The sequence below is a fragment of the Dermacentor variabilis genome, chromosome 10 (genome assembly GCF_050947875.1).
Source record: "Dermacentor variabilis isolate Ectoservices chromosome 10, ASM5094787v1, whole genome shotgun sequence".
Classification (NCBI taxonomy): Eukaryota; Metazoa; Arthropoda; class Arachnida; order Ixodida; family Ixodidae; genus Dermacentor; species Dermacentor variabilis.
The window spans coordinates 116,723,933-116,747,856 of NC_134577.1; the positions used below are offsets into that span (position 1 = coordinate 116,723,933).

Below are 23,924 nucleotides of genomic sequence, written 5' to 3' on the forward strand. Positions count from 1 at the left end.
AAAGTGGGTGGAGGTTATACCTGTCACCACTCCATCAGCAGGCGCGACCATTGCAGCGCTACGACAGGTCTTCGCCGCCCAAGGGCTGCCAGATGTCATCGTGTCCGACAATGGTCCTGCTTTCGCAAGCGCAGAGTACCTGGCCTGGCTGACGAAAAACTGAATCCGCCGGATGATGGTTCCACCGTACCACCCTGCTTCAAATGGTGCAGCCGAGCGTGTGGTGCAAACCATCAAAGAAAAGCTCAAGAAGAGCCAGACTGGGGATTTCCGGACGCAGATTGCCCGGATACTATTTCAGTACCGGACCACGCCTCACGATGTCACTGGCCGTGCCCCCTGTGAGCTCCTGCTGGGTCGGATGGTCAAGACACCCTTGGACGTCTTGCATCCGGACCTCCGATGCACAGTGCTTTTGAAGCAGCTGAAGCAGAAGCTGGCTGCTGACCAAGGATGCCGTCCCGGGCCTTTGCCAGAGTCGGGAGCTCCAGTTTTTGCCAGGAACTTCCGTCCTGGCCCACCCTTGTCTGCGGGACAGGTGGTGTTTCCTGCCAGCGCCTCATCGCTGCTCGTCCGCATGCCAGATGGGGCCATGTGGCACAGACACGCCGACCATGTCAGGCCTCGCCTCGGGACCTGGCCAGCATCCTCGACTGCCACTGAGTTCCAGCCCGCAGGAGGACTAGCGGCAGCACCAGTCACTTCGAGCGGAGTACCACCAACCTCGGAGGCGGCAACCGTAGCCAGGGGTGCGGCACCAGTTGGACCGGTGTCGAGCCCAGCACCACTCGCAAAGCCGACCACTACGAACCCTCCGGATGGAGTAAGGCTGGCTCAGGCTGCACCCGGCGTTGCCACACCCGACCAGTCAACACCGGTGCCTAGGCGGAGTACTCGACGGCGGAGGCCACCAGACCGTTACTCGCCAGGGTAGCAGGCACCGTCGACCCAGCTAGCGTGAAGGCAGAGCCTCATAGTGTGAACATGGACGTTTGTTTTAGAGCGCAGCTCTTTGGCGTCCGTTCCTGGGTTTCGCGTCGTCGTCGGCGTTGTCGTCGGCCTCGTAACCAGCTCCGCCCCCCTTTCATCCCCCCAGCGCTAGCAGCGACCGACTGATACCGCTGGATGCCGCTGACGCCGCTAGAGAGTCAAGATAACGTGACTGCATAGAACACCGTCGCCGCCATGCAGAAAGAGGAGGAAAGGGTCCCCTCCCCCCCTGTTCTTGTGTGGCGGATAGGGTGCTCTTCAGTTGCCGACGCGCCGGTTATTTCACGTAGGCCCCGGCACGTCGACGAATACGTGACCACCTTCCCACGGCTAGACCTGGTTCTTAGCGCTGCGGAAGCGAGGGTATCATATTGTTTGTGTCGGCATCGGCGGCGTTGTCCCTGAAACCAACTCCGCAGCTGGGGTTGACTCACTATCGGCGTCAGCGGCATCAGTCAGTCGCTGCTATCTCTTCCCTCCTCCCTTTATCGTTTTGTCCGCTTGCTGCGCGCGCTTCTGCCCCCATCGTTTGCCGCTGGGTGTACACGCCGCCCCCCTCCCCCCTCTTCCTGCGAGTCTCCGGTTGTCAAAGCGCCGGCTCGAACTTAATTCCTTTCTTCGCTCCTCCTCCAATGCAACCCCTGTGCGGTGGCAATCAGAGAGCCAGATCGGTGGCGGCGGATCTGTATATGTGCACCGCCCGAGCCGAAATTGCCGCTGCCGTTCGCCCTGTGCGGTGGCAATCAGAGAGCCAGATCGGTGGCGGCGGATCTGTATATGTGCACTGCCCGAGCCGAAATTTCCGCTGCCGTTCGCCACTGCGAAATTATCTGCCAGTTCTTTCTGAGCCATGAGCGAGACGACCGATGGAAGTCCTCCGTCTGCTGCTGCTGCTGCTGCTGCTGCTAAACGAGCTGCCAGAGCAGAGGCCCAGCGCCGTCGCCGTCAGAATCCAGAGGTGCGTGCCGCCGAAGCAGAAGCTTACCGTCGCCGCCGTCGAGATGATCCAGGAGTACGGGAAATATAAAAAAAAAATTCTGTGATAGCGCATACATGTGTTGCTCGATTTCTTTGCCTCAATCTATCGAAAAGGTGAAACAGCTTATTTGCTGCGCTCAAATTTCGCATTAGGAAGTAACGTAATCGTCGGTAATTTTTTCATTTAACAAACAAACTGGGGGTAAGGGGGTGTAGAAAGTATGTGACGCCCCCTCGGGCATAATCTTGGTTCGCCCGCCAAGCTCGGTGGCCTCCTAAAGCTCGGCAGGCAACATTGGTCAACGCATCACAATAAACACCGACGAGCACGGCTGCTCGCTGGTCAGTCATCGTTCAGCACCACCACGCTGCGGAGCGTTCGTCTATCGGAGGGTGCCACAAGCCCTCCCTTGTTCACGACCCGGGGTGGATCGTGACAGTTTCTCTCTTCACTAATACCTGAACGATGAAGGTGACTGATTGCTTTTGATATCCGGAATAGCTGCGCGGCGATGATCGCCGAGCCGCGCTACATCAACGTGCTTCACGATTGCGACTCTGGCAATATGGCGGAGGTGGCAATCGTTCCAGTGTTACAAGATCACCATGCATATTGATTATCCCCTGTTGTGCCATTTGTTATAATGTTCAATTTTACGTTACAACCACGGCGTACTGCTCTAGACTCATTTTTTTTCTGGAAAGCTTTCAGCTTCCCTTTAACAGCGCCGTGGGTGTTGGAGACAACGTCAGATAACGCTCTCTATTTTTAGCCTTGTCTTCCCTTTCTTGTAATGCATCTGAAACATTAAATGAAATGTAAGCTCACGCAGCTGTCACAGTTCTTTTAGTAATCTGTCGTAGTTGCCTAGAGATGTGTTAGAAACTCACAGCCATGGCCCTGTCTACGTGCATCCTATTCCTCAGAAAAACGGGTCTCGAACGCGATTCGACAAAAATGCATAATGGAACACATGCCAGGGGTTATTGTTTTAGTCGAACGTGCTTAAGTTGGTCCAAAGTCCACTGCCATGACCAACCTGAGCTTGGGGAGACCCACAATGGCCTAACGTTGACCGACGTTCGGCCGCCGGCGCCGAGTGAGATATGTTGATGTACGCTTATGCGCATCTAAACCGAGACTGCCCATCTGTGCACACACGCCAGCTAGTTATGTGGACTTGACTGCTATCATTGTTTACTTTATGCATTTATGCTGATATAAACATTTTAAACCTACCTATCTTTACCTCCTTTATCACGTTGTTTAAAGTAGTCAGGCGATTGAATGACGTCCATATTGTGTACGCGCAACGAATACGCATTGTTCAGATCTCATTTCCACACTGAAAATCGAAAGTTTATATTTGCATGTGGAAAAACGTCTACATCGAGATACGCATAAATTTACCCAAAACGACAGAAAGAATAAAGTGCTGCTACTCAGAACGTCTCGTCGCAGGTTGTGCCGTGCTGGCCTACGAGGAAGCGGATGACCGTTGGCACCGAGTGGCCATGTTGCCCGAACCACGCCATCATCACGCAGGTGCCATTGTGGGTGAGAATGTGTACGTCATCGGTAAGTATTCCATCATTGCAGCAAACTGAAATATCAGCAGTCTCTGAAAGCGTTTCTCGAGAGCATTTTAGAGCCAACAGGCGACGTGACAGTAACAACGCGGAGACAGAATTCTAAAGCATTTAAACAAGTAGCATCCTGTTACCGATGACGTATATATATTCCTAGAAAAGCGTCAATATCCGTACTTTCATGCTTCTAGTTAACGTTATGAACCGGCGTCTTAAGGCACTCGTGACCAAGAGTAGAAGTTCTTGTTGCGATTAACCATTGTGCTAACGTAAAAAAAAAATGTACGACTATATACTGGACAGGGCAAGCACTATAGACTTTGACATTGTTTTATTTTCCAGATAGCAATAAAAAACGCGACAGACAAGAAAGGAAACAGATAAGCAGGAAATTTTCCGAATGAGCCAAGCGACAAAACGACAAAAAGAAAACAGCGTTATTTATTGTCATGCACTTCCTTTCTTAGCCGAAAGTGGCGTCAGAGCTTGCGCAAGCACATCCGGGACATCCTTCCCACTTAGTCTGGTTGTGGTGTCAGTACTTGTGATGTATCCGAGCTCTCCCATGCGCCTTGCTTTTTTCACGGCATTTCATCGAGCGTGCCCTTTCGATTAGAAGTGAATTGGGGCAGATTCTAGAACATAGCGAAGTAGGCAAGAAAAGCTATAACTCCAAAAAGAAAGTTATAGAGGCACTTAAGTCTCCTTACGTGCATTGAATGCGAAATCATTTTTACTCTTCCTCGCGATACTTTTCACTTGTTCATGTGCTCCAATTGGGCAAAGTAAATTTTGGGAGTGGGCCAGGTTTGTCTGAACGTGGATGAACTCAGTGTGGGCCTCGGCGCTTCCTCGACGCCGTAGCTGTTCACCGTGCGATTTCGCAGTGCGAGCGACAGCAAGCCCGGCGCCAGGAACGTGATGTGATTGCTTGGTCACGTGGTGTTTGGTAGCGTGAAATGTTAACGTCACCGGATTTTCTCCTTCGCGGGGTGTATAATGCTTTCGTATTAAAAAAGAAGTTGCAGCTCCGCCCGAAATGCGAAGCATCGGTTGCGATAGCAAATTAGTAGACAGCTATACGATGTAAGGGTAGTAGTTTTATCGGCCATATAAACTTGTAAACATTTGATTACTAATTAAATTAGCAATCATGGTGCCACCTGTGCACAAGGAAAAACACATCTCACTCGATGACGGATGAAACTCGCTGTCAAAACGCTGGAGTGAGGAAGCGCGACAACAGCAGAGGCCGAATTGACGTTCGTGCTACCTCTCGCTTCAGTACGAACGAAACGAGTAAAACACAGCGCACACCACGAAGCTACCAACACTCGGTGCACTCTCTCCTCATCGCAGATCGCCTTAAAAAGAGGGTTCGTGGGGCCACGTAATACGGCTACTGCCTCTGCAGTAGAACCACCTGCCTTCCGTACTCTCCTCCCGATGCCTTGCGCGCGATGGAAGACGGCGCGCTTCCTCCCCGCTTTCCTTCCTGGCGCGCGCGAGATTGAGCCGCCATCATCGCCTCAGTTTTGTGCGTTTTCACCCGCACATACAGCATGTGGCACGCGGCGACGAATATATATCGCTCTTGGATACGGAAGATCACGCAGACGCCAAGGGCACAAATGCGCGTGGAGTGCCCATAATAAATGCTATCGCAATAAAACCTAATAAAACCCGAGTAGTGACGTAACATAAGAAAGCTATGAAACCCACTTCCAATGCGATATAATGTAGCTCTTGTGAAACTACTTATTGTTTTGCAAAATTGCTCGCCATTAAAGCCGCTGTACCAGAGGTGTTGGCGAAACCATAAACTTCGCGTGTCTCACATTGTATTGCAACTCTGCTAATGGCCGTGCAATGCGTTTACGTTGAAAATAAGCGTGTTGCGTACGGAATGTGTTCCACAGAGAAGACGGTTGTCCGTCTTGCTAGCCCAACGACATGTCGTTTTGTTCACGTCGGGTTGGAAAACGAGCACGCAGGGCTCGCTATTAGGCTGGAGTTTTTCGTTTCGCTTCATTTCTACAGGTCTGAGCTCACAAACACTATACCAGAACACCACGACTCGCTCAACCATTTGAACTTGAAAGAAAGTGCACGTTAATTTACTCGTTTGTAGAAGGGATCCAGCTGTGCAAAAAGGCTGAACAGAATGTGAACCACATGCGCAGCACACTTGTCCCGCCTTGTTCGATCCCTTTCAAGTACGCCAACCGACCTAGCGCATCGCACTTCGTTCTGTAGGTGGACTTAATAGCCGTCGCACTCTGACTGGCCGACCCCGCCCTCTGGCGTCGTGCCTCTGTTACCAACTGGGAGAGCATCAGTGGACTCAACTGCCGGACCTTCAGGTGCCGAGGGCATACCACGGATGTGCTGCTGTACAGGGTACCCTGTTCGCCGTAGGGGGGCGCGACAAGCGAGGAAGGTGAGCGAGAAATGAAACTTTACATAGTAACGCAAAGGCTAGTTGAGGCCCGACCTGGCCATACCTGAGGGTGAAAACGTACAATAACAAGTATTCGCAGCAGGCTGAGGCGCGTGTCTTCTGCATGAAAAATTCGGAGATGATCAGCCCTTTGTAATGGAATGACGAGATATTCAGCCTACAAGAATCATTGGGAATGTCAACCTTTCTGAAGCTCTGCGTTTCGAAGCTGGTGGGAGTGCTGTTTGGTCAGCGTTCGAGATAAGCACGATACATTTACAGTATTCGCGAAAAAAAAAGTTTCGGCAAAGACACTTAGGACTGCTCACGTGTGGGAATGCGAAAGCATTATACCATTTGTAGACCTCGGAACATCATGAACACGCTGATTTTACACAATCAACTCTTCCCCGTTGGCCACGCCATCACGTGCCCAATGACGCAAGCACTGGGCCACTCCTGAACCGTGGAGCCACCGTCACGTAGGGGAAGCGCGCTCGTCTCGCAACCAGGAGGCGCGGGCTCGATTCGCACCCAAATGGACCAAATTTTCTTCACAAGAACAATTAATTTAACTTCTTTACAGCAGTGGCGGCGATTCGAACAGTTGCTTACAACGTACTTTGCCTATTTGCAGCACTTCTGCCTCATCCAAGCATTTCTACCGAAGGCTGTGCAGCTGCCTCGGAGCCCCTCTGCTGGCAAAGCAGTCTGCACCAGTCACCGTCTCTGCCTGTTATCTGCGCCTGCGCCTTGGTCTCCTTACCCGCCGTGGTTGCTCAGTGGCTATGGTGTTGGGCTGCTGAGCATGAGGTCGCGGGATCGAATCCCGGCCACGGCGGCCGCATTTCGATGGGGGCGAAATGCGAAAACACCCGTGTGCTTAGATTTAGGTGCACGTTAAAGAACCCCAGGTGGTCAAAATTTCCGGAGTTCTCCACTACGGCGTGCCTCATAATCAGAAAGTGGTTTTCGCACGTAAAACCCCAAATATTATTATTGGTCTCCTACACCAGCGCCCTGACCGGCTTCTTGGCTGTATAAAAGGTGCGCCCCTGCTCGGTCCCTCTTCTTGGCAGCAGTGGCAGCGATTCGTACAGTCGCTTACAACGTACTTTGCCTATTTACAGCATTTCTGCCTCATCCGAGCATTTCTACCGAAGCATGTGCAGCTGCCTCGGAGCCCTTCTGCTGACAAAGCAGTCTGCACCAGTCACCGTCTCTGCCTGTTATCTGCGTCTGCGCCTTCGCCTCCTACACCAGCGCCCTGACCGGCTTCTTGGCAGTATAAAAAGCGCGCCCCTGCTCGGTCCCTCTTCTTGGAAGCAGTGGCAGCGATTCGTACAGTCGCTTACAACGTACTTTGCCTATTTACAGCATTTCTTCCTCATCCGAGCATTTCTACCGAAGCCTGTGCAGCTGCCTCGGAGCCCCTCTGCTGACAAAGCAGTCTGCACCAGTCACCGTCTCTGCCTGTTATCTGCGTCTGCGCCTTGGTCTCCTACACCAGCGCCCTGACCGGCTTCTTGGCCGTATAAAAGGCGCGCCCCTGCTCGGTCCCTCTTCTTGGCAGCAGTGGCAGCGATTCGTACAGTCGCTTACAACGTACTTTGCCTATTCACAGCATTTCTGCCTCATCCGAGCATTTCTACCGAAGCCTGTGCAGCTGCCTCGGAGCCCCTCTGCTGACAAAGCAGTCTGCACCAGTCACCGTCTCTGCCTGTTATCTGCGTCTGCGCCTTGGTCTCCTACACCAGCGCCCTGACCGGCTTCTTGGCTGTATAAAAGGCACGCCCCTGCTCGGTACCTCATCTTGGCAGCAATGGCGGCGATTCGAGCAGTCGCTTGCAACGTCCTTTGCCTATTTACAGGTTAGTATACAGTACTCTTGTTCCGTCCGACTTGTTACGTTTTATTGCTGCCGCTGCTGTCAATTTGACTTTGACACTGCGGTCTCTGCTTTGATGACATTTGCTGCTTGAACCAGTTATCTAGTGTATTTTTACTATACCTAATAAGTTTGAAAAAGTTCGAGACGAGCTGAGGAAAGAATTTCGAAAGGAGATTGCAGCTATGCGCAACTCACTAGAACGCGACTTACGCAACGACTAGAGAGAACTAATAGTGTTGAGCACTGCAGCGAACAGTTTGATGACTTGCTTGCTAAGGTTTATTCCTTACAAGAAGAAAATAAGGCACTAAAATCTGAGAACGCTGCAATGTCATCCTAGTGTGAGCAACTGAAGACGCGACGTTCTGACCTTGAACAAAGATTGACAGGTGTGGAACAGTATTCCCGGAATAACAAGATTGAAACTAAAGGACTTCCAGCAAAGGGAAATGAAAGCCTTCTGAACATGTTGCAAAAAATGGGCGAAATGATCGATGAGCCGATACTGGAAAGTGCTGTAGAGTTTGCCACCGGGTTCAGACGAAGAACAAGAGAAATACAAATGTAATTGTCCAGTTAAAACCTCGAGCAAAACGTGACACTGTGCTAGCGAAAGCGATGAAGACCAATCTCGTAGCACAAAGCCTTGGATATAGCGGTTCAGATTCTGTGTATGTGAACGAACACTTGTGTCCACTCCTCAAAAAATTACTGGGAATGTCGGTGGCACGAAAAAAGGAGCAGAAGTGGAAATTTGTGTGGACGCAAACTGGGCACATTCTGGCTAGGAAAACTGAGTCGTCGGCGATTGTGCGCATCAGTTGCGTACAAGACCTAGATAAGATAGCGTAGATACAATGTAGTTCTTTTTCCTAACAACTAAATGACAAATTGCGCTTTAACATGTCCTCAATCGTGTCGCCTTCTGACCTTTGTGCTACGTTTTCTCAGAAAAACAAAACTCTGTCCTTTTTTATGTTAATGCGCAATCCTGGCGCAATAAAGGTGATGAGCTAGAAGCACTTTCTGTACACTGAGCTTCCGTTTCAACGTAATAATGATTACTGAAGCTTGGTATCAAAGCAGTAGCGATGTTATGCACCTACCCGGCTACAATACATATGTGCAGAATCGTACTGATAAAAGAGGTGGTGGCGTCATGATAGCAACAGAAAATACTTTCAAATGCGACATTCTTGTCGACTTCACTATAACCCACGAGGACTACGAAATTCTGTCATTACAAAGCAGAAGAAACGTCTTTTCTGTTATATACAGACTACCCAGAGGTAGCGTTTCGAATTTTGTTCGCTTTCTTGAGGGATATCTGCAGTAGAACACAGAAAACAACCTTAATCTAGTTTTGGGTGGTTATATTAATATTGATTTCTTATCCTCTGCGCGTAAATCTGAAGTCGACTGCATATTACACAGCAACGGATTCACTAATGTCATAAATATACCGACACGGCTAGAGACAGCGACGGCAATTGACGTCTTCATTAGTAACTGTCGAGTTGACTGTCTTCACTCAGGAGTCATTAATGTCCAAATAAGTGATCATCTGCCCATATTCTTGTTTGTAGATTCTTTAACTGCTCAAAAACAACGCATGCATGCTTCCTGCGGTACTATATAGGCGCATAAACCAAAACACAATGAATTCTTTTCGGTCAGCACTTGCAGGTGTGAACTGGAGTACTGTGCTCCATGAAAGTGATCCAGAGGACGCTTATGTGCCTGCTTTATCACATTTAAGTCTGTTTATGAGCAAAGTTTTCACTTGAGACGCTTAAAAAACCTCGTAAGGCTCGCAATCCCTGGATAAGCGCCGAATGTCCTCAAATAAAAAAAACGATATTTATAACCGCTTCATCAAAAGCAGATCACAGGATGACTTGGCGTGTTTTAAGACGTATCGAAACAAAGCCACGTCTTTTCTTTGCCGAGCAAAACAAGAGTATATGGAAAAGTTATGCAACCCAGACGTGTTAAAAAGGAGTGTCCTTGTATGGAAAACAATAAATGAAATTTTTGAATCGAGGTGCACATGCCAGCGGCACGCTTGATGTCTTAGTTGACAAGATACCACTCGGTGGAAAATTTATTAGCCGTAAAATTTAATGATTTTTTCGGGTCTCGGGCAGATAGCTATGTGCCCCCCCGAATTGTCAAATGCCTTGACTCGCGAGTTCCTTCCACTGCATTCTTGATGCCAACAGACACCAGCGAAATCGAAGCTTGCCTCTTGACCCTCCGCAACAGTAGCTCACGGGACAGAGATGACCTTAAGATTCAGCCAGTAAAATATGTAGCCATATAATAAGCCCAGTCCTAGAACATATTTTTATTTGTTGCATCGAACATGCAGTGTTCCCTAAACGAATGCAGTTTGCTAAAGTAACCGTTGTTCATAAGGGTGGAGACAAAAACGACCTATCAAATTATCGCCCAATTTCTATTCTTCCAATTTTCTCAGTGTTTGCAAAAGATACTCTATACGCGTATGTCTAGTATCTGTGGGAAATGTAATATACTAACGCCAAGCCAGCATGGTTTTAGGAAGAACTTTTCGACAGAGGCTGCACTTCTAACCCAAAAATAACTAATCTCGAATTTCTCGAAAGCGTTTAACCACATCAATCACCAAACAATGCTAGCCAAACTCGAACACTACAGTTTTCGCGGAAAATGTCTTGACATAATTAGACCCTACCTCAGTTCTCGCGTCCAACAAGTAGCAGTAAACAACGAACTATCAGATGTTAAACATATTTTTTCTAGCGTTCCGCAGGGAAGTGTTCTGTGACCTCTGCTTTTCCTCCTTTATGTCAACGACATAGTCTGCTTAAGTAAGATCCCAACATTTGTGATCTACGCAGATGATACCACTCTGTTCTTCCGAGCAGCACATGTACGAGATCTTGAACAGCAAGCTACAGATTGCCTGCGCCTACTTCATGAATGGTCTGAATCGAACTCACTAATCATAAACACGAAAAAAAGTAAAGCTGTATTATTTAGGCCTCGTAACAAAATTGCTTCTACTCCACAGATATGCTTAAAGATGGGTTCGTCGTCCATTCAAATAGTTCCCGTCGTCAAAAGCCTGGCTGTTTTGTTTAATAAACATTTATCGTGGGACGAGCACGTTAAAATGGTCATGGGCAAGTTGTCAAAAGTTGTTGGTATCGTGTCCCGACTGCGATATTTCCTACCGAAGCCTGTTAAGCAAATGCTGTACAATGCACTGTTTTCTTAGTCGTTAATTACGGTATTTTGGTCTGGGGCACCACGTCATTTACTAATATCAGATGGCTGCACATGCTTCAGAAGAGAATTGCTCGAAATATTGTTAATGCTTCGAGATTTGAACATACCGCACCGATCTTTGCGTCACTTGACATCCCCCCTTCCCCAACTGTATGAAAATTTACTATTAAGGCGGTATAAAACAAGTATAAGACAGAAAAATACATTTATGTTAGACCTGGCAGTCTTGAAATGCAAGGAACTTAAGTATGCTACCCGCACTGGCTTCACGTGGCTTGTGCCTAAAACGCGAACGAATTATGGTCGCGAAAGGCTTAGATACATTCTTCCACAGACGTTAAATAACGCGCTGTGAATTGATGCATATTTATGTACCACTGAAACTTTTGTCATAGTGCTTTGTGCTTTTTTTTTGTCTGTAATGTTCAAATACCGTTTCATTTGTGCCAATGTTACTATTGCGAATGCTTTACACATGCTATATGATATACTGTGATACTGTTGCCAAGTCATTGTAGGGTGCGTCGACCTCTGTCAAACCTTTCGTCTTGCTTTTTGTCGACGCTCCCAACATCCTCATGATGATGATGTTGAATAAAGAATTGAATTGATTAAAACGACCCTGCGAAAGTCGACGTGAATCCCCCATATTTCCAACGGAGCTATAGTAAGTGCAGCCTTCGATGTTCGTTGTCCAGTGGCACGCAGGGGAGCCGAGCGCATAGCGCGCTTTGGGGGAGGGAGAAGGAGAGGGACATAGGAGCAGGTATTTCGCCGCCGCGGGCCCTTTCACTCCCTGCATTCCGCTTGGCGCGAGCGGAAGCGGGAGCTCGCACGAGAGCGGCAGCGCCAAGGTTACGGTGGCTAAAAGGGGGCAGTGTGACGGGCGGGAGCCGGCTGGCTGCACAGAGTAGCGATGAAAGTTATAGATGGCGCTACTCGCAGCAGGTGTGCGGCTTTCGCGGCTTTTGAATGGGGCGGCACACGGCAGCTATAACGAGCGTCGCGTTCACTTGGTGTTGCTTTTGAATTTTGTGGGGCATTTACGGACGTCAGCGCCCCCGCCCTCACCACGAACCATCGCGAATGGAGCGCCACCGCTTGCAAACGGTTCGGAGTTCGAAGGGGGTGAGGCGTAGGAACTGCAGAAGAGGTGAATGCGCTCGCGCAATGGTGCGTCGAATTCCCAAATTCCCACAATTTTTGATATAATGGCGCGTTGCCAACATTACGAAGTGTTTGCAGCTCATAGATGCATAATTAAGAAGAGTGACACTTCTTCGGAGAGCAGATAAAGAAAAGATGCGTTATTTGCAACACCGGAACGGGCAGCAGATGTTTAGCCATGCGAGTTAAAAAAGGAAGAAGCTCACATTTGAAGGTGACTCTGGACGAATTGGTATTTACTAAAAGTCTTGCATGGTGATGTCGATGTGCACTTTCGCTCATGAACACCAACGATCTGAAACGCCCACACTCAATTTTTGTCATTCGGTCATCTGTCGCAAATGTAGCAGTGGGCGCTGAGAAAATCATACACGCAAACAGACAAAACAACGCTGAGTCTATGCGCAATAAACCGGGGGGTAACATCACCGCGTCGTTCAGCTCACTATCCGCGTCCACATGCGCCAGCAACTTTCATTTTAAGAAGGTTTATTTTTGTAAAAAAAAAATGGGTACATATGTGGGCATTTTGGTTGGTTAACCTCAACATGCGCTAAATATTTTCCATCACTGCTTTGGTGGTACAAGTCCAGAAGACGAGAGTAAACACATTATTACATAGCACAGTAATCCACATGCACACATCAGACAGGGCTCAGCAGTAGGCTCTACTTAGCTCTCGTTCAAGTATTTCTGGCGTTCCCTTTGAAGAACATTGTCTTCGTTCAATGTGAAAAAGTGCAGCCTAGTTAACACCACCAACTGGATCAATTTTGCAGTGAGCTGTTTGCGATGGAGCTCGCATGCAACTTGGAATGTGAAACTGCTCTGGATTTGCACAAAATCATGCACACTGTCCGTCCGACAGTGTGCATGATTTTGTGCAAATCTTGTGCACGCCCATAAGAGAGCGAGGAGGAGGCTTGCGTTGAAAACAGCGTAGGAGAAGCGGTGACTCCGCGCTACACTTGCGAGCTCCCCATGCGGGCTCCAAGCGCCGCGCTTTACTGCAAGACTTGGCAAGCGAGAAATAAATGTGTACTTCATATATGTTGTAGTGCATATTCACAAATCGCATTCAATGCAAATAAATGTGTAAGCCCACCATCACAAGCGCTTACCGCATTCTTTGAAAAGTTCACTATACGATGTTCACAGCATCGTATGCCATCCGCTTACTATGTTGTTTCGCAAGCTAGAGGGGTCTTCCAGGGCGCCGTTAAGAATCAGCATGGCGGCGTGATGCTAAGCCGCAGCGCAACGTTTGTGTTGCAAATGGTTTCGAGACGGCCGGATATCTGTTGAAGACAATTCTGGACCGGGCATTTCATCGGCGGAGAAGCTCACGGCGACGAATTTTCCATATGAATGCGCCATCATTTATGTTGATTTAATCTACAGTGGCAAGGCCATGAAATGCAAATATTGCTGTGATAGTTTACAACATGTGCATATTGTACCCAGGAAGAAACGACCTAGCTTGTTTACCACAGGCGTTATGTTCAACCATGGCAATGCTCAACCGCAAACAACGCACTGCACAATGTCAACTTTTCAGGATCTCGGTTGGGAGGTACTGCCGCGTCCACCAAGCAGTTCTGACTTCGCTCGAAGTGATTATCATTTGCTTTGACCATTAATGTGTTCCTGGGAGGCCAACACTTCAGCAGTGACGACGACGTCAAGAAGCCTGCTCGTTCATGGCTTCGGAATTTTTTTATGCTGCTGGCATCCATGAGCTGCTGAAACGCTGAGATAAGTGCGACGGTTTCTAGTCAGGATTACGCTGAGAAGTGATGTTACTTCCATGCGTCTAAACATGTTTCATAATCCTGAAAAATAAAGTCCGTCTTTCACTTGAACACCCTCTGCTCTTTTGCAATAGAGATGTACAAGTTTTCGCGAAGAGAAGTAGTGTAAACTGGAGATAAGGTATCCTAGGTGGCAATAGATGTAAAACCTGATAAGCTGGAGCAATACCTTTCAAAACGGAGTACCTTCGAAACAATTTTTATGCGCGCAATTAATTGTCTTTCTGTCCGTTCTTTTTTTGCATTTCTTAGTATATTTCAATGGCTACTAAAATTTACAAGCCGAGTCTGGGTTTGCAGACACCTGTCAAGCCGCATAATTTCTGGCCTTTTCTCTTCGCGCCTAGCATCATGAATTTTATTTCAAATAAAGAAATTGAATTGGACTAAATTGAATCAGCGTTATCATCAGTTAGAGCCCATATTTCTGCGTGCTCAAGCGAGAAATAAATGTGTACTTCGTATATGTTGTAGTCCATATACACAAATCGCATTCAATGCAAATAAATGTGTAAGCCCACCATTACAAGCGCTTACCGCATTGTTTGAAACGTTCACTATACGAAAGTGCGTGCACATATGATTGAATTTAGTGCATTTTTGTTTTCTTGTCGCTTTGAACATAGTTTGGCACAGAGGATCATAGCACGAATATTCGCGTGAAAGCACCAGTAACGCTGCGTAAATGACTTGTGTTGCGTTTCGCCTGCGACACGTGGTTTTGCCGGCGCGACTGCGGCGGGGCGGCAGACATTTTGGCCCGATCGTCGTCGCCGCAACACTCATCGGCAGGTGTTTCCAGGCGCGACTGCGGCGATGCGACCGCAAAAGATCACCCTCTCATTCCAGTCATTGTGCCCGAAACAGGCGATGCCAAAGCAGGGACCATCCTCTCATTCCAGTCATTGTGCCCGAAACAGGCGATGCCAAAGCAGGGACCATCCTCTCATTCCAGTCATTGTGCCCGAAACAGGCGATGCCAAAGCAGGGACCATCCTCTCATTACAGTCATTGTGCCCGACCGGCAGCGCTACAACAGGGTGCTACGAGATCGTGCTCGACAGGGTGCTACGAGATCGTGCTCGTCATGGTGCTACGGCATCGCTACGACAGTGTGCGTCACCATTAGCCCATTGTACATTCACGTGCTCGTCTTTTGAGGGGTTCCTTCTTGCCCTCAACTGCGAGAGTATAAAAACAGCTGCCCCCGGACGCAAAAAAAGGAGGGCTCCGATTTCTTCTGTTGAGTGAAGTGCTCTCCCGTCTCTCTACTTCGGTCAACCTGACCGCCAACTCTTTGCGATGTTAAAATAAACAAGTTGTTTCATTGTTACCAGTCGACTCATGCTTTGCCGGGACCTTCGGATGCTTCCAGTTGTACCCCAGGCCGCCAGGCCAACGCTACCCTTGGGGCTTGCGACCCAGGTACAACCACGGGCGTCAGCGCCGAGTTCCCAACAGATCGTACCAGCAGTCCGATCCAAACATCTGGTGGCAGCGGTGGGATCGCCTACGACTTCAAACAACTGTCTGCCAGCGGTGGGATCGCGACAACGGAGGCCAGCAGCGAAGAGATGCAGTTGACTGTATGCTGAGCAGCTCAATGACGATCCGGGAGCAGTGCAACGAGCCCTGTGTGATGACTGGTTGCCTGCAGCGGAACGACTGCGCTGGACTCTTGGCTGCGAGGTTTGGTGAGTGCGGGACTTTCTTCTTCTGAGCTTTGCCAGGCTTTTGTTAGTGTCAGAAACAGAGCTGGTAATTGTGGTTGTCGTTGCTGCCGGGTTAGTTTGCGGCAAGACAATAGTAAGCAGTAGAGAAAGCAGCATTCAGAGCAGCCATGGATTTGAAGTCGTTGCGCAAACCGAAATTGTTGGAGCTTGCAAGAGAGTTGGGTCTGGATGTCTCAGACAAACTAAGAAAACCAGAACTGATAAAGGCTATTCTTGAGTTAGAGGCTGAGGATGACGAGCTGTCGGAATGCCTTGAGACCATTGAAGAGAGAGAGACTGCAAAAAGACAGGAGCGCGAACTTAAAGAGCAAAAAGAAAAAGAAGAGCGCGAACGTAAAGAACAGAAAGAGCGAGAGCAACAAGAGAAAAAAGAAGAGCGTGACCGTCAACACGCTTTGGAAATGAAGCGTCTCGAGATAGAGATGGAACGCGCTCGTAATGGAAGTCAGGCACACGGTGCAGGAGAACGAGTATTGTTCAAAATGACTGACCTGATGCGGCCGTTTAAGCTTGGAGAGGACATTGGTTTGTTCCTGGTTAACTTTGAGCGAACGTGCGAGAAGCAGGGGTTCTCTCGAGAAACGTGGCCACAGCGCTTGCTCACTTTGTTACCCGGCGAGGCGGCCGACGTAGTCGCTCGCTTGGATAGAGAGGAGGCAGAGGATTTCGACACAGTGAAATCGAGTCTGCTAAAAAAGTACCGGCTGTCTGCGGAGGCGTTCCGTCGGAAGTTTCGGGAAAATGAGAAAGGAAAAAGTGAGTCATATACAGAGTTTGCGTATAGGCTTATGTCGAACATGCAGGAGTGGCTCAAAGAAGAGAAAGCGTTTGGTGACCACGATAAAGTTCTGCAGTGTTTCGGGCTAGAACAGTTTTATAGTCGGTTACCGGAGAACGTGCGATACTGGGTCTTGGATAGGCCAGACGTTTGTACGGTGGCTAAAGCCGCTGAGCTAGCCGAGGAGTTTGTGACGCGTCGGGCTCGCGGAGCTAAGGACGGTCAAAAGGGTGAATTTGGCTCGAAGTTTGAGAGGCCGAAGTTCACACCCATGAGAGCAAAGGGGAACACGCGTAGTGCGGATGCGAGTGGAAGCAGTGCGACCGAACCTAAGGAGACGGCGGCAGCCGAAGCCGAACGCAGAAAGCGGTTCGAGATGAGGCAAGCGCGCGTTTGTTATACGTGCCAGAAGCCGGGTCACTTTTCGGCGCAGTGTCCGGAAACAACACCAAAAGTTGTTTTTTTTTCAATAGGCAGCACTGACGAGAACATGAAGCTTCTCGAGCCTTACATGCGAGACCTCCTCGTGAACGGGAAAGAGTGCCGAGTGCTTCGCGATTCCGCAGCAACGATGGATGTAGTTCACCCGTCTTACGTAGAACCCCATATGTTCACGGGCGAGTGCGCGTGGATCAAGCAAGCCGTGGAAGCTCATAGCGTGTGTCTGCCGGTAGCAAAAGTGCTTATTGAAGGACCTTTCGGAGCGCTTGAGACGGAGGCGGCAGTGTCATCTATGCTGCCACCCCAGTACCCGTACCTATTTTCAAACAGGTCCGATCACCTCCTGCGCGAGAAGGGGCTTTTGTTTGGTGAAGCTAGTGTTCAGGCCTTAACCAGATCGAAGGTTCGGGAGCTCGCTGCAAAGGCGGTAGTTGCGGGGCCGACGTTATCAAACAACGAAAAAGGGTCAGAGGCGCAGCAAGCTGATATTCAGAGCACGCCCGAACTGAATAAAATTGAGTCTGTAGCGTTGAAGGCGCCAGATACTGGAGAGGAAAATCCCGATTCGGGAAAGTTAGAAGAGCTATCTACTGATTTGCTCATCGCGCCTACGTCAGACGGACTTGATAGGTTGCTAAAAGTCAGCCGGTCGGCTTTGATAGCCGAGCAAAAAAAGGATGGCAGCCTGGAAAACGTGCGCTGCAATGTCAAAGAAGGTATCGCCAGGAAAACTGCGCGTTTTGTGGAAAGAGGTGGAGTCCTGTACCGGAAGTATCTAGACCGAAGAGGAGTGGAGTTCGATCAGCTGATCGTGCCTCAATGCTATCGTCAGGATCTGTTGCGCTTGTCGCATGGGGGTTCGTGGTCCGGACACCTAGGAGTTAAGAAAACTAAGGACCGTCTCTTGCAAGAGTACTATTGGCCAGGGTGTTTTCGGGACGCAGACCATTTCGTGAGGACATGTGACACTTGTCAGCGGGTGGGCAAACCAGGGGACAAATCGAGGGCGCCGTTGAAATTGGTACCTATCATTACGGAGCCTTTTAGACGGCTCGTTATTGATACTGTGGGACCTCTGCCGGTAACAGCCACGGGGTACAGACACATTTTGACTGTGATCTGCCCAGCGACAAAGTTCCCTGAAGCAGTGCCGCTTAAAGAACTCAGCTCAGTTGAGATAGTTAATGCACTACTGTCCATATTTGCGCGAGTTGGTTTTACTGCGGAAATCCAATCAGATCAGGGCACAGTGTTTACTAGCGCTTTGACGACAACTTTTCTCGAAAGGTGTGGGGTAAAGCTGCTACACAGCTCAGTGTACCACCCACAGTCGAATTCCGTTGAGAAGCTCCACTCCGTCATGAAGCGCGTGTTGAGAGCGTTGTGTTTTGAACATCGAACTGACTGGGAGCTGTGTCTGCCTGGGGTGATGTTTGCTTTAAGGACCGCGCCGCATGCGGCTACGGGGTTTTCGCCAGCTGAACTGGTGTACGGTCGCTCGCTTCGATCTCCGCTTCGCATGCTTCGAGAATCGTGTGAAGGTAGGGGCGACGACCCAGTCGTGGTGGAGTACGTGCTTAAGCTCCTCGAACGCTTAAGAAGGGCACAGGAGTTGTCAGGTGAAGCAATGACAAAGGCCCAGCAGAGGGCCAAGGTTTATTATGATCGGACAGCCAGGGCCCGTCGTTTTGAGGTTGGCGATGAGGTCATGATATTGCGCACATCGCTAAACAACAAACTAGACGTGCAGTGGGAGGGCCCAGCGCGAATTGTTCAGAAACTGTCGGACGTTAACTACGTGGTAAGTCTGCCAGGAAAGCGGAAAGCACAGCAAGTTTACCACTGTAATCTGCTCAAACCTTATAGACAAAGGGAAGCAGTGGTGTGCATGATGGTAAACGTTCCTGAAGAGCTTCCGGTCGAGCTTCCGGGACTAGGCTCAGTGACGAACAGGGAAGACACCGGTCAAGTCATTAGTGACCTTATCAGTAAAGCGCCGCTGTCGCCTGAGCAGAAAACCGAACTACACCAGCTATTACAAGAGTTTCAAGGTCTGTTCTCTGAGAGGCCTGGTAGGACTTCGGTACTTACTCATGATATAGAACTTACCTCCCCAGAGCCAGTACGATCCAAGGCGTATCGGGTGTCACCCCGCCAGAGCGATATTATGGAGGCTGAGGTAAAGAAAATGCTACAGCTCGGTGTTATTGAGGCAGGTGAGAGTGATTATACCTCCCCTTTGATTTTAGTTGAGGTACCGGGCAAGGAACCTCGTCCTTGCGTCGACTACCGCAGGCTTAATTCCATCACTAAGGATCAAATTTATCCGATCCCTAACATCGAGGAGCGCCTTGAGAAAGTTAGTAGCGCTCAGTTTATTTCCACCCTAGATCTTGTCAGGGGTTATTGGCAGGTTCCACTTACAGAAGAGGCTAGTAGGTATGCGGCGTTCATTTCACCAATGGGAACATTCCGTCCTAAAGTGTTGAGTTTTGGTTTGAAGAACGCGCCATACTGTTTTTCAAGTCTCATGGATAAAGTGTTGCGGGGACAGCAAGAATTCGCTTTACCGTATCTAGACGACGTAGCGATATTCTCCGCATCCTGGTCTGAGCATATGACACACTTGCGGGCAGTGCTAACCCGCCTGCGCGAAGCAGGCTTGACAGTAAAGGCTCCTAAGTGCCAGTTAACACAGGCCGAGGTTGTCTACCTCGGTCACGTGATTGGTCAGGGTCGTCGCCGCCCCTCTGAAATAAAAGTGGCCGCTGTGCGAGACTTTCCGCAACCGCGCACAAAGACCGATATTCGGTCGTTCTTAGGTGTCGCCGGCTACTATCAGAGGTACATCCCTAGGTACTCTGATATCGCGGCTCCCCTGACGGATGCTCTAAGAAAGACAGAGCCTCAAACAGTCGTCTGGGACGAGACAAAGGAAAGAGCTTTTAGCGCCCTAAAGAGTGCCCTAACAGGCCAGCCTGTGCTACGATCGCCAGACTATACAAAAGGGTTCATTGTTCAGTGCGATGCTAGTGAGCGAGGCATGGGCGTTGTACTGTGCCAACGGGAAAATGGAGAAGTAGAACACCCCGTCCTGTATGCTAGTCGTAAGCTGACCAGTCGTGAGCAGGCGTATAGCGCCACCGAGAAAGAGTGTGCGTGTCTCGTGTGGGCCGTTCAGAAATTGTCATGCTATCTAGCCGGCTCGAGGTTTATCATTGAGACGGATCACTGCCCTCTCCAATGGCTGCAGACCATCTCTCCCAAAAATGGCCGCCTCCTGCGCTGGAGCCTCGCTTTACAACAATATTCCTTTGAGGTGCGTTACAAAAAGGGGAGTCTCAACGGTAACGCCGATGGCTTAAGTCGAAGCCCCTAACGTAGGAATCAGCCTCAAAATTGTTTGTTACTGATGTTTTTTTTCCTGAGGCAGGATTTTTTTTAACATATTGCTTTTGTTTAGTGTTTCAAAGTGATGATATGCTTTCTAGTGCAAGTTTTCAATTTGTGGACGCGTTCTGAGTGATGCTAGACTACTGTAAGGAACTAGGCAGTGGTATAAAAAGGGGAAAGAGCCTGGCAGGGCTTAGTGAGGGTTGTGCCGTGCTTGTTGACTGAGCGGTTGAGTTTCAGCGTAGTTCTAACGCTTACCGGGAACGAGAACAAAAATGTGAACTCTCCCGAAGTCACTTTGCAGTGTCCCGTGCGAACCTGAACAAGAGAACGAGGCCTTCTCTGTGCGCTGCGCTCAAGAAACGTCGAGGGACGCCCGACTTCGGTTATGAGCATCATCGAGCGACATCCCTCCGGACAGCGGATGCAGTCCCCTGTCCATCGGGATCTCCTTCCCCCGGCGGGGCGGTCTGTTGCGTTTCGCCTGCGACACGTGGTTTTGCCGGCGCGACTGCGGCGGGGCGGCAGACATTTTGGCCCGATCGTCGTCGCCGCAACACTCATCGGCAGGTGTTTCCAGGCGCGACTGCGGCGATGCGACCGCAAAAGATCACCCTCTCATTCCAGTCATTGTGCCCGAAACAGGCGATGCCAAAGCAGGGACCATCCTCTCATTCCAGTCATTGTGCCCGAAACAGGCGATGCCAAAGCAGGGACCATCCTCTCATTCCAGTCATTGTGCCCGAAACAGGCGATGCCAAAGCAGGGACCATCCTCTCATTACAGTCATTGTGCCCGACCGGCAGCGCTACAACAGGGTGCTACGAGATCGTGCTCGACAGGGTGCTACGAGATCGTGCTCGTCATGGTGCTACGGCATCGCTACGACAGTGTGCGTCACCATTAGCCCATTGTACATTCACGTGCTCGTCTTTTGAGGGGTTCCTTCTTGCCCTCAACTGCGAGAGTATAAAAACAGCTGCCCCCGGACGCAAAAAAAGGAGGGCTCCGATTTCTTCTGTTGAGTGAAGTGCTCTCCCGTCTCTCTACTTCGGTCAACCTGACCGCCAACTCTTTGCGATGTTAAAATAAACAAGTTGTTTCGTTGTTACCAGTCGACTCATGCTTTGCCGGGACCTTCGGATGCTTCCAGTTGTACCCCAGGCCGCCAGGCCAACGCTACCCTTGGGGCTTGCGACCCAGGTACAACCACGGGCGTCAGCGCCGAGTTCCCAACAGATCGTACCAGCAGTCCGATCCAAACACTTGGCAGTGCGAGAAAACATTACGTACAGAAAATGATGGCGCTCGAAATGCATCTTATTTCTTTCGTCAGTTTATCGCGTACGGCCAATTTTCAACTTTTCTTTTTTTTCTTCCAGCAACACACCTCAATTACAAGTAGCCGATTCGTTTATATGGTGTTTTTAACAATTAGTAAGGAGGGAAGTAAGGAGGGAAGGAAGGAGGGAAGCGTAGCAGGGGGCGGTAGAAAGTTAGGTGGGCGGATGAGATTAAGAAGTTTGCAGGTATGGCATGGCCACAATTAGTACATGACCGTGGTTGTTGAAGTATGGGAGATGCCTTTGCCCTGCAGTGGGCGTAACCAGGCTGATGATGATGATGATGATGATTAAGCAGTGTTTGAGTCGCTGAATCGGAATGACGAGACGACTCATGAGCGCCGCCACATTTGATCACGTCACAACACCCGCCAACGAGCGTCTCCTGATCCTCGTCTATGTACAATGACGGTAGCGGCCTCAGGCATGGTTGAGACGGCCACTATTTCACCGACCACGGGGAGCAGTTATGGGGTAGACTTATACTTTAGCCAAAGCTGCAGACACAGTGTAGGCCTACCTTTCATTTCAGGTGACGAATGTAGCAACCTAGTGTAGTATATTACCCTTCATAGTCTAGTCTTCTCGGCGGTAGACGTGCAAGGCTGTTGTGGCCGTGCGTCTGTTGTGTTAACAACGTCATTAACAAATAGGCGTGTGTGGACGCGCAGAAATTGCCTGCTTGCGACCTCATCTGATCATGGTGCTAGTTCCAACCACGTAATCCTTTTGCCAGCGCTGATCAGATAAATTGGGAATATTTCTTGTTTACTTACAGTGCTTTTGATGTAATCCCGTACGCGAGGATAAAGATGCTGCAAGTGGCAGTGTGATCACTCGCGTGCTGTTTGATTCCTGGCGCGGAAAGAAAAACTCGCTGTTTCCACCTGATAATCGTCGCTTGACTTCACTGCTATTAAACGTGATGCTACTCGAGTATTTCAGTAGCAATTCGAAGGCGCCACGAGGACACAGCGCTGACTTGTACGTTCATCGAAATTCACCATTTAGTGATATGTCGTGCCTGTGGTAGAGATAACCGTTTATTGTTGCTGCAGGTGATGTTAGACTGGAAGGCATTGCCAGTAACCAGTTGCCTGTTATTGCCGGCAGTTGACTATCCAGCGCTGGTGTATAGGCCTGCTACGTTCACCTTGCTGAAGGCAGCGCATGACGAACGGTCGTAAACAAGGGCCCTCCTTGTGCAAGTGACGCGGATGAAGCTCGCACAGAGTCTCATTCCACACCTTCAGCTCTGTCGCACTTCTTGCAGTTAACTCAAGATAGAGCACGTCTTCCATCTGCTCTTCCACTTTCTAAATATTTCTAAACGATCCCTGGCTTCGCGGCCAAACGTTACTGGAGCGGCGGACTGCGGCTAATGTTTGCTTGCTCCACATTCAGAAGGAGGTCTATACGGCGTGCCTTGCCGAGGTGGCCCCTGGTGCGTGGACCCCAGACTACTCTACATAAATGTTCTATAGTCTGCGCACCAGTAGCCAAGGGCATCAGGAGCACCTTTGTCATGTTAAAGCACAATCCGAAACCCTGCCATCTCGAGTTCTCAAGATCATCACAGTAGTTTCACCGGAGCTATACGGGCATCCACTCTGAGCTGGTGAATCTTGTGACTTGCGATTTATTGTTTACATGGGCCATGAGTGCGGTTGTAAGTTGTTTCTAAGTTTAATTGAACAAAACGATAAATAAAGAAGGATTGAAAAGCGGGCAAGTGGGAACCTATCCGATCTCGGGCAGTGCATGTAAGAAACGTAGCGCGAGCAAGAATAAGAATACAGGAAAAATGCTGCTCTAACAAAGTATTGTTAGACCAGTGCTTGTACTGTATTTCTCGTGGTTCGTTTTTATGAGCGCTTCGCAAGAATGGATAGGCAAAACTAAATTGACCGACGATTACGCTTCTTGGTAATGCGATCTTTGAGCGCAGCTGCTGCCTTATTTCAACAACAGGCAACCGCACACGCAGTGCCGAAGGGAGGCGGTTGTGCGTTTCGGACTGGGCGGCACACACCGCGACCTGGCGCTATAGAGCCGGTGCTCCGGCGATGCGTCATCGCGTCATCTTATAGTGGGTC

The 23,924-nt window shown here is 49.5% G+C and overlaps 1 protein-coding gene across 1 annotated transcript in view; it reads left to right on the forward strand.

Moving 5' to 3' along the window:
- The window catches only part of LOC142559685 (kelch-like protein 33), a 178,118-nt gene that overhangs the window by 140,919 nt on the left and 13,275 nt on the right, over positions 1-23,924 (forward strand). Inside the window, exons 7-8 of the mRNA XM_075671250.1 lie at positions 3,431-3,547; positions 5,815-5,998. Of these exons, the coding sequence (XP_075527365.1) occupies positions 3,431-3,547; positions 5,815-5,998 (301 nt within the window). The remainder of the gene's footprint in view (positions 1-3,430; positions 3,548-5,814; positions 5,999-23,924) is intronic.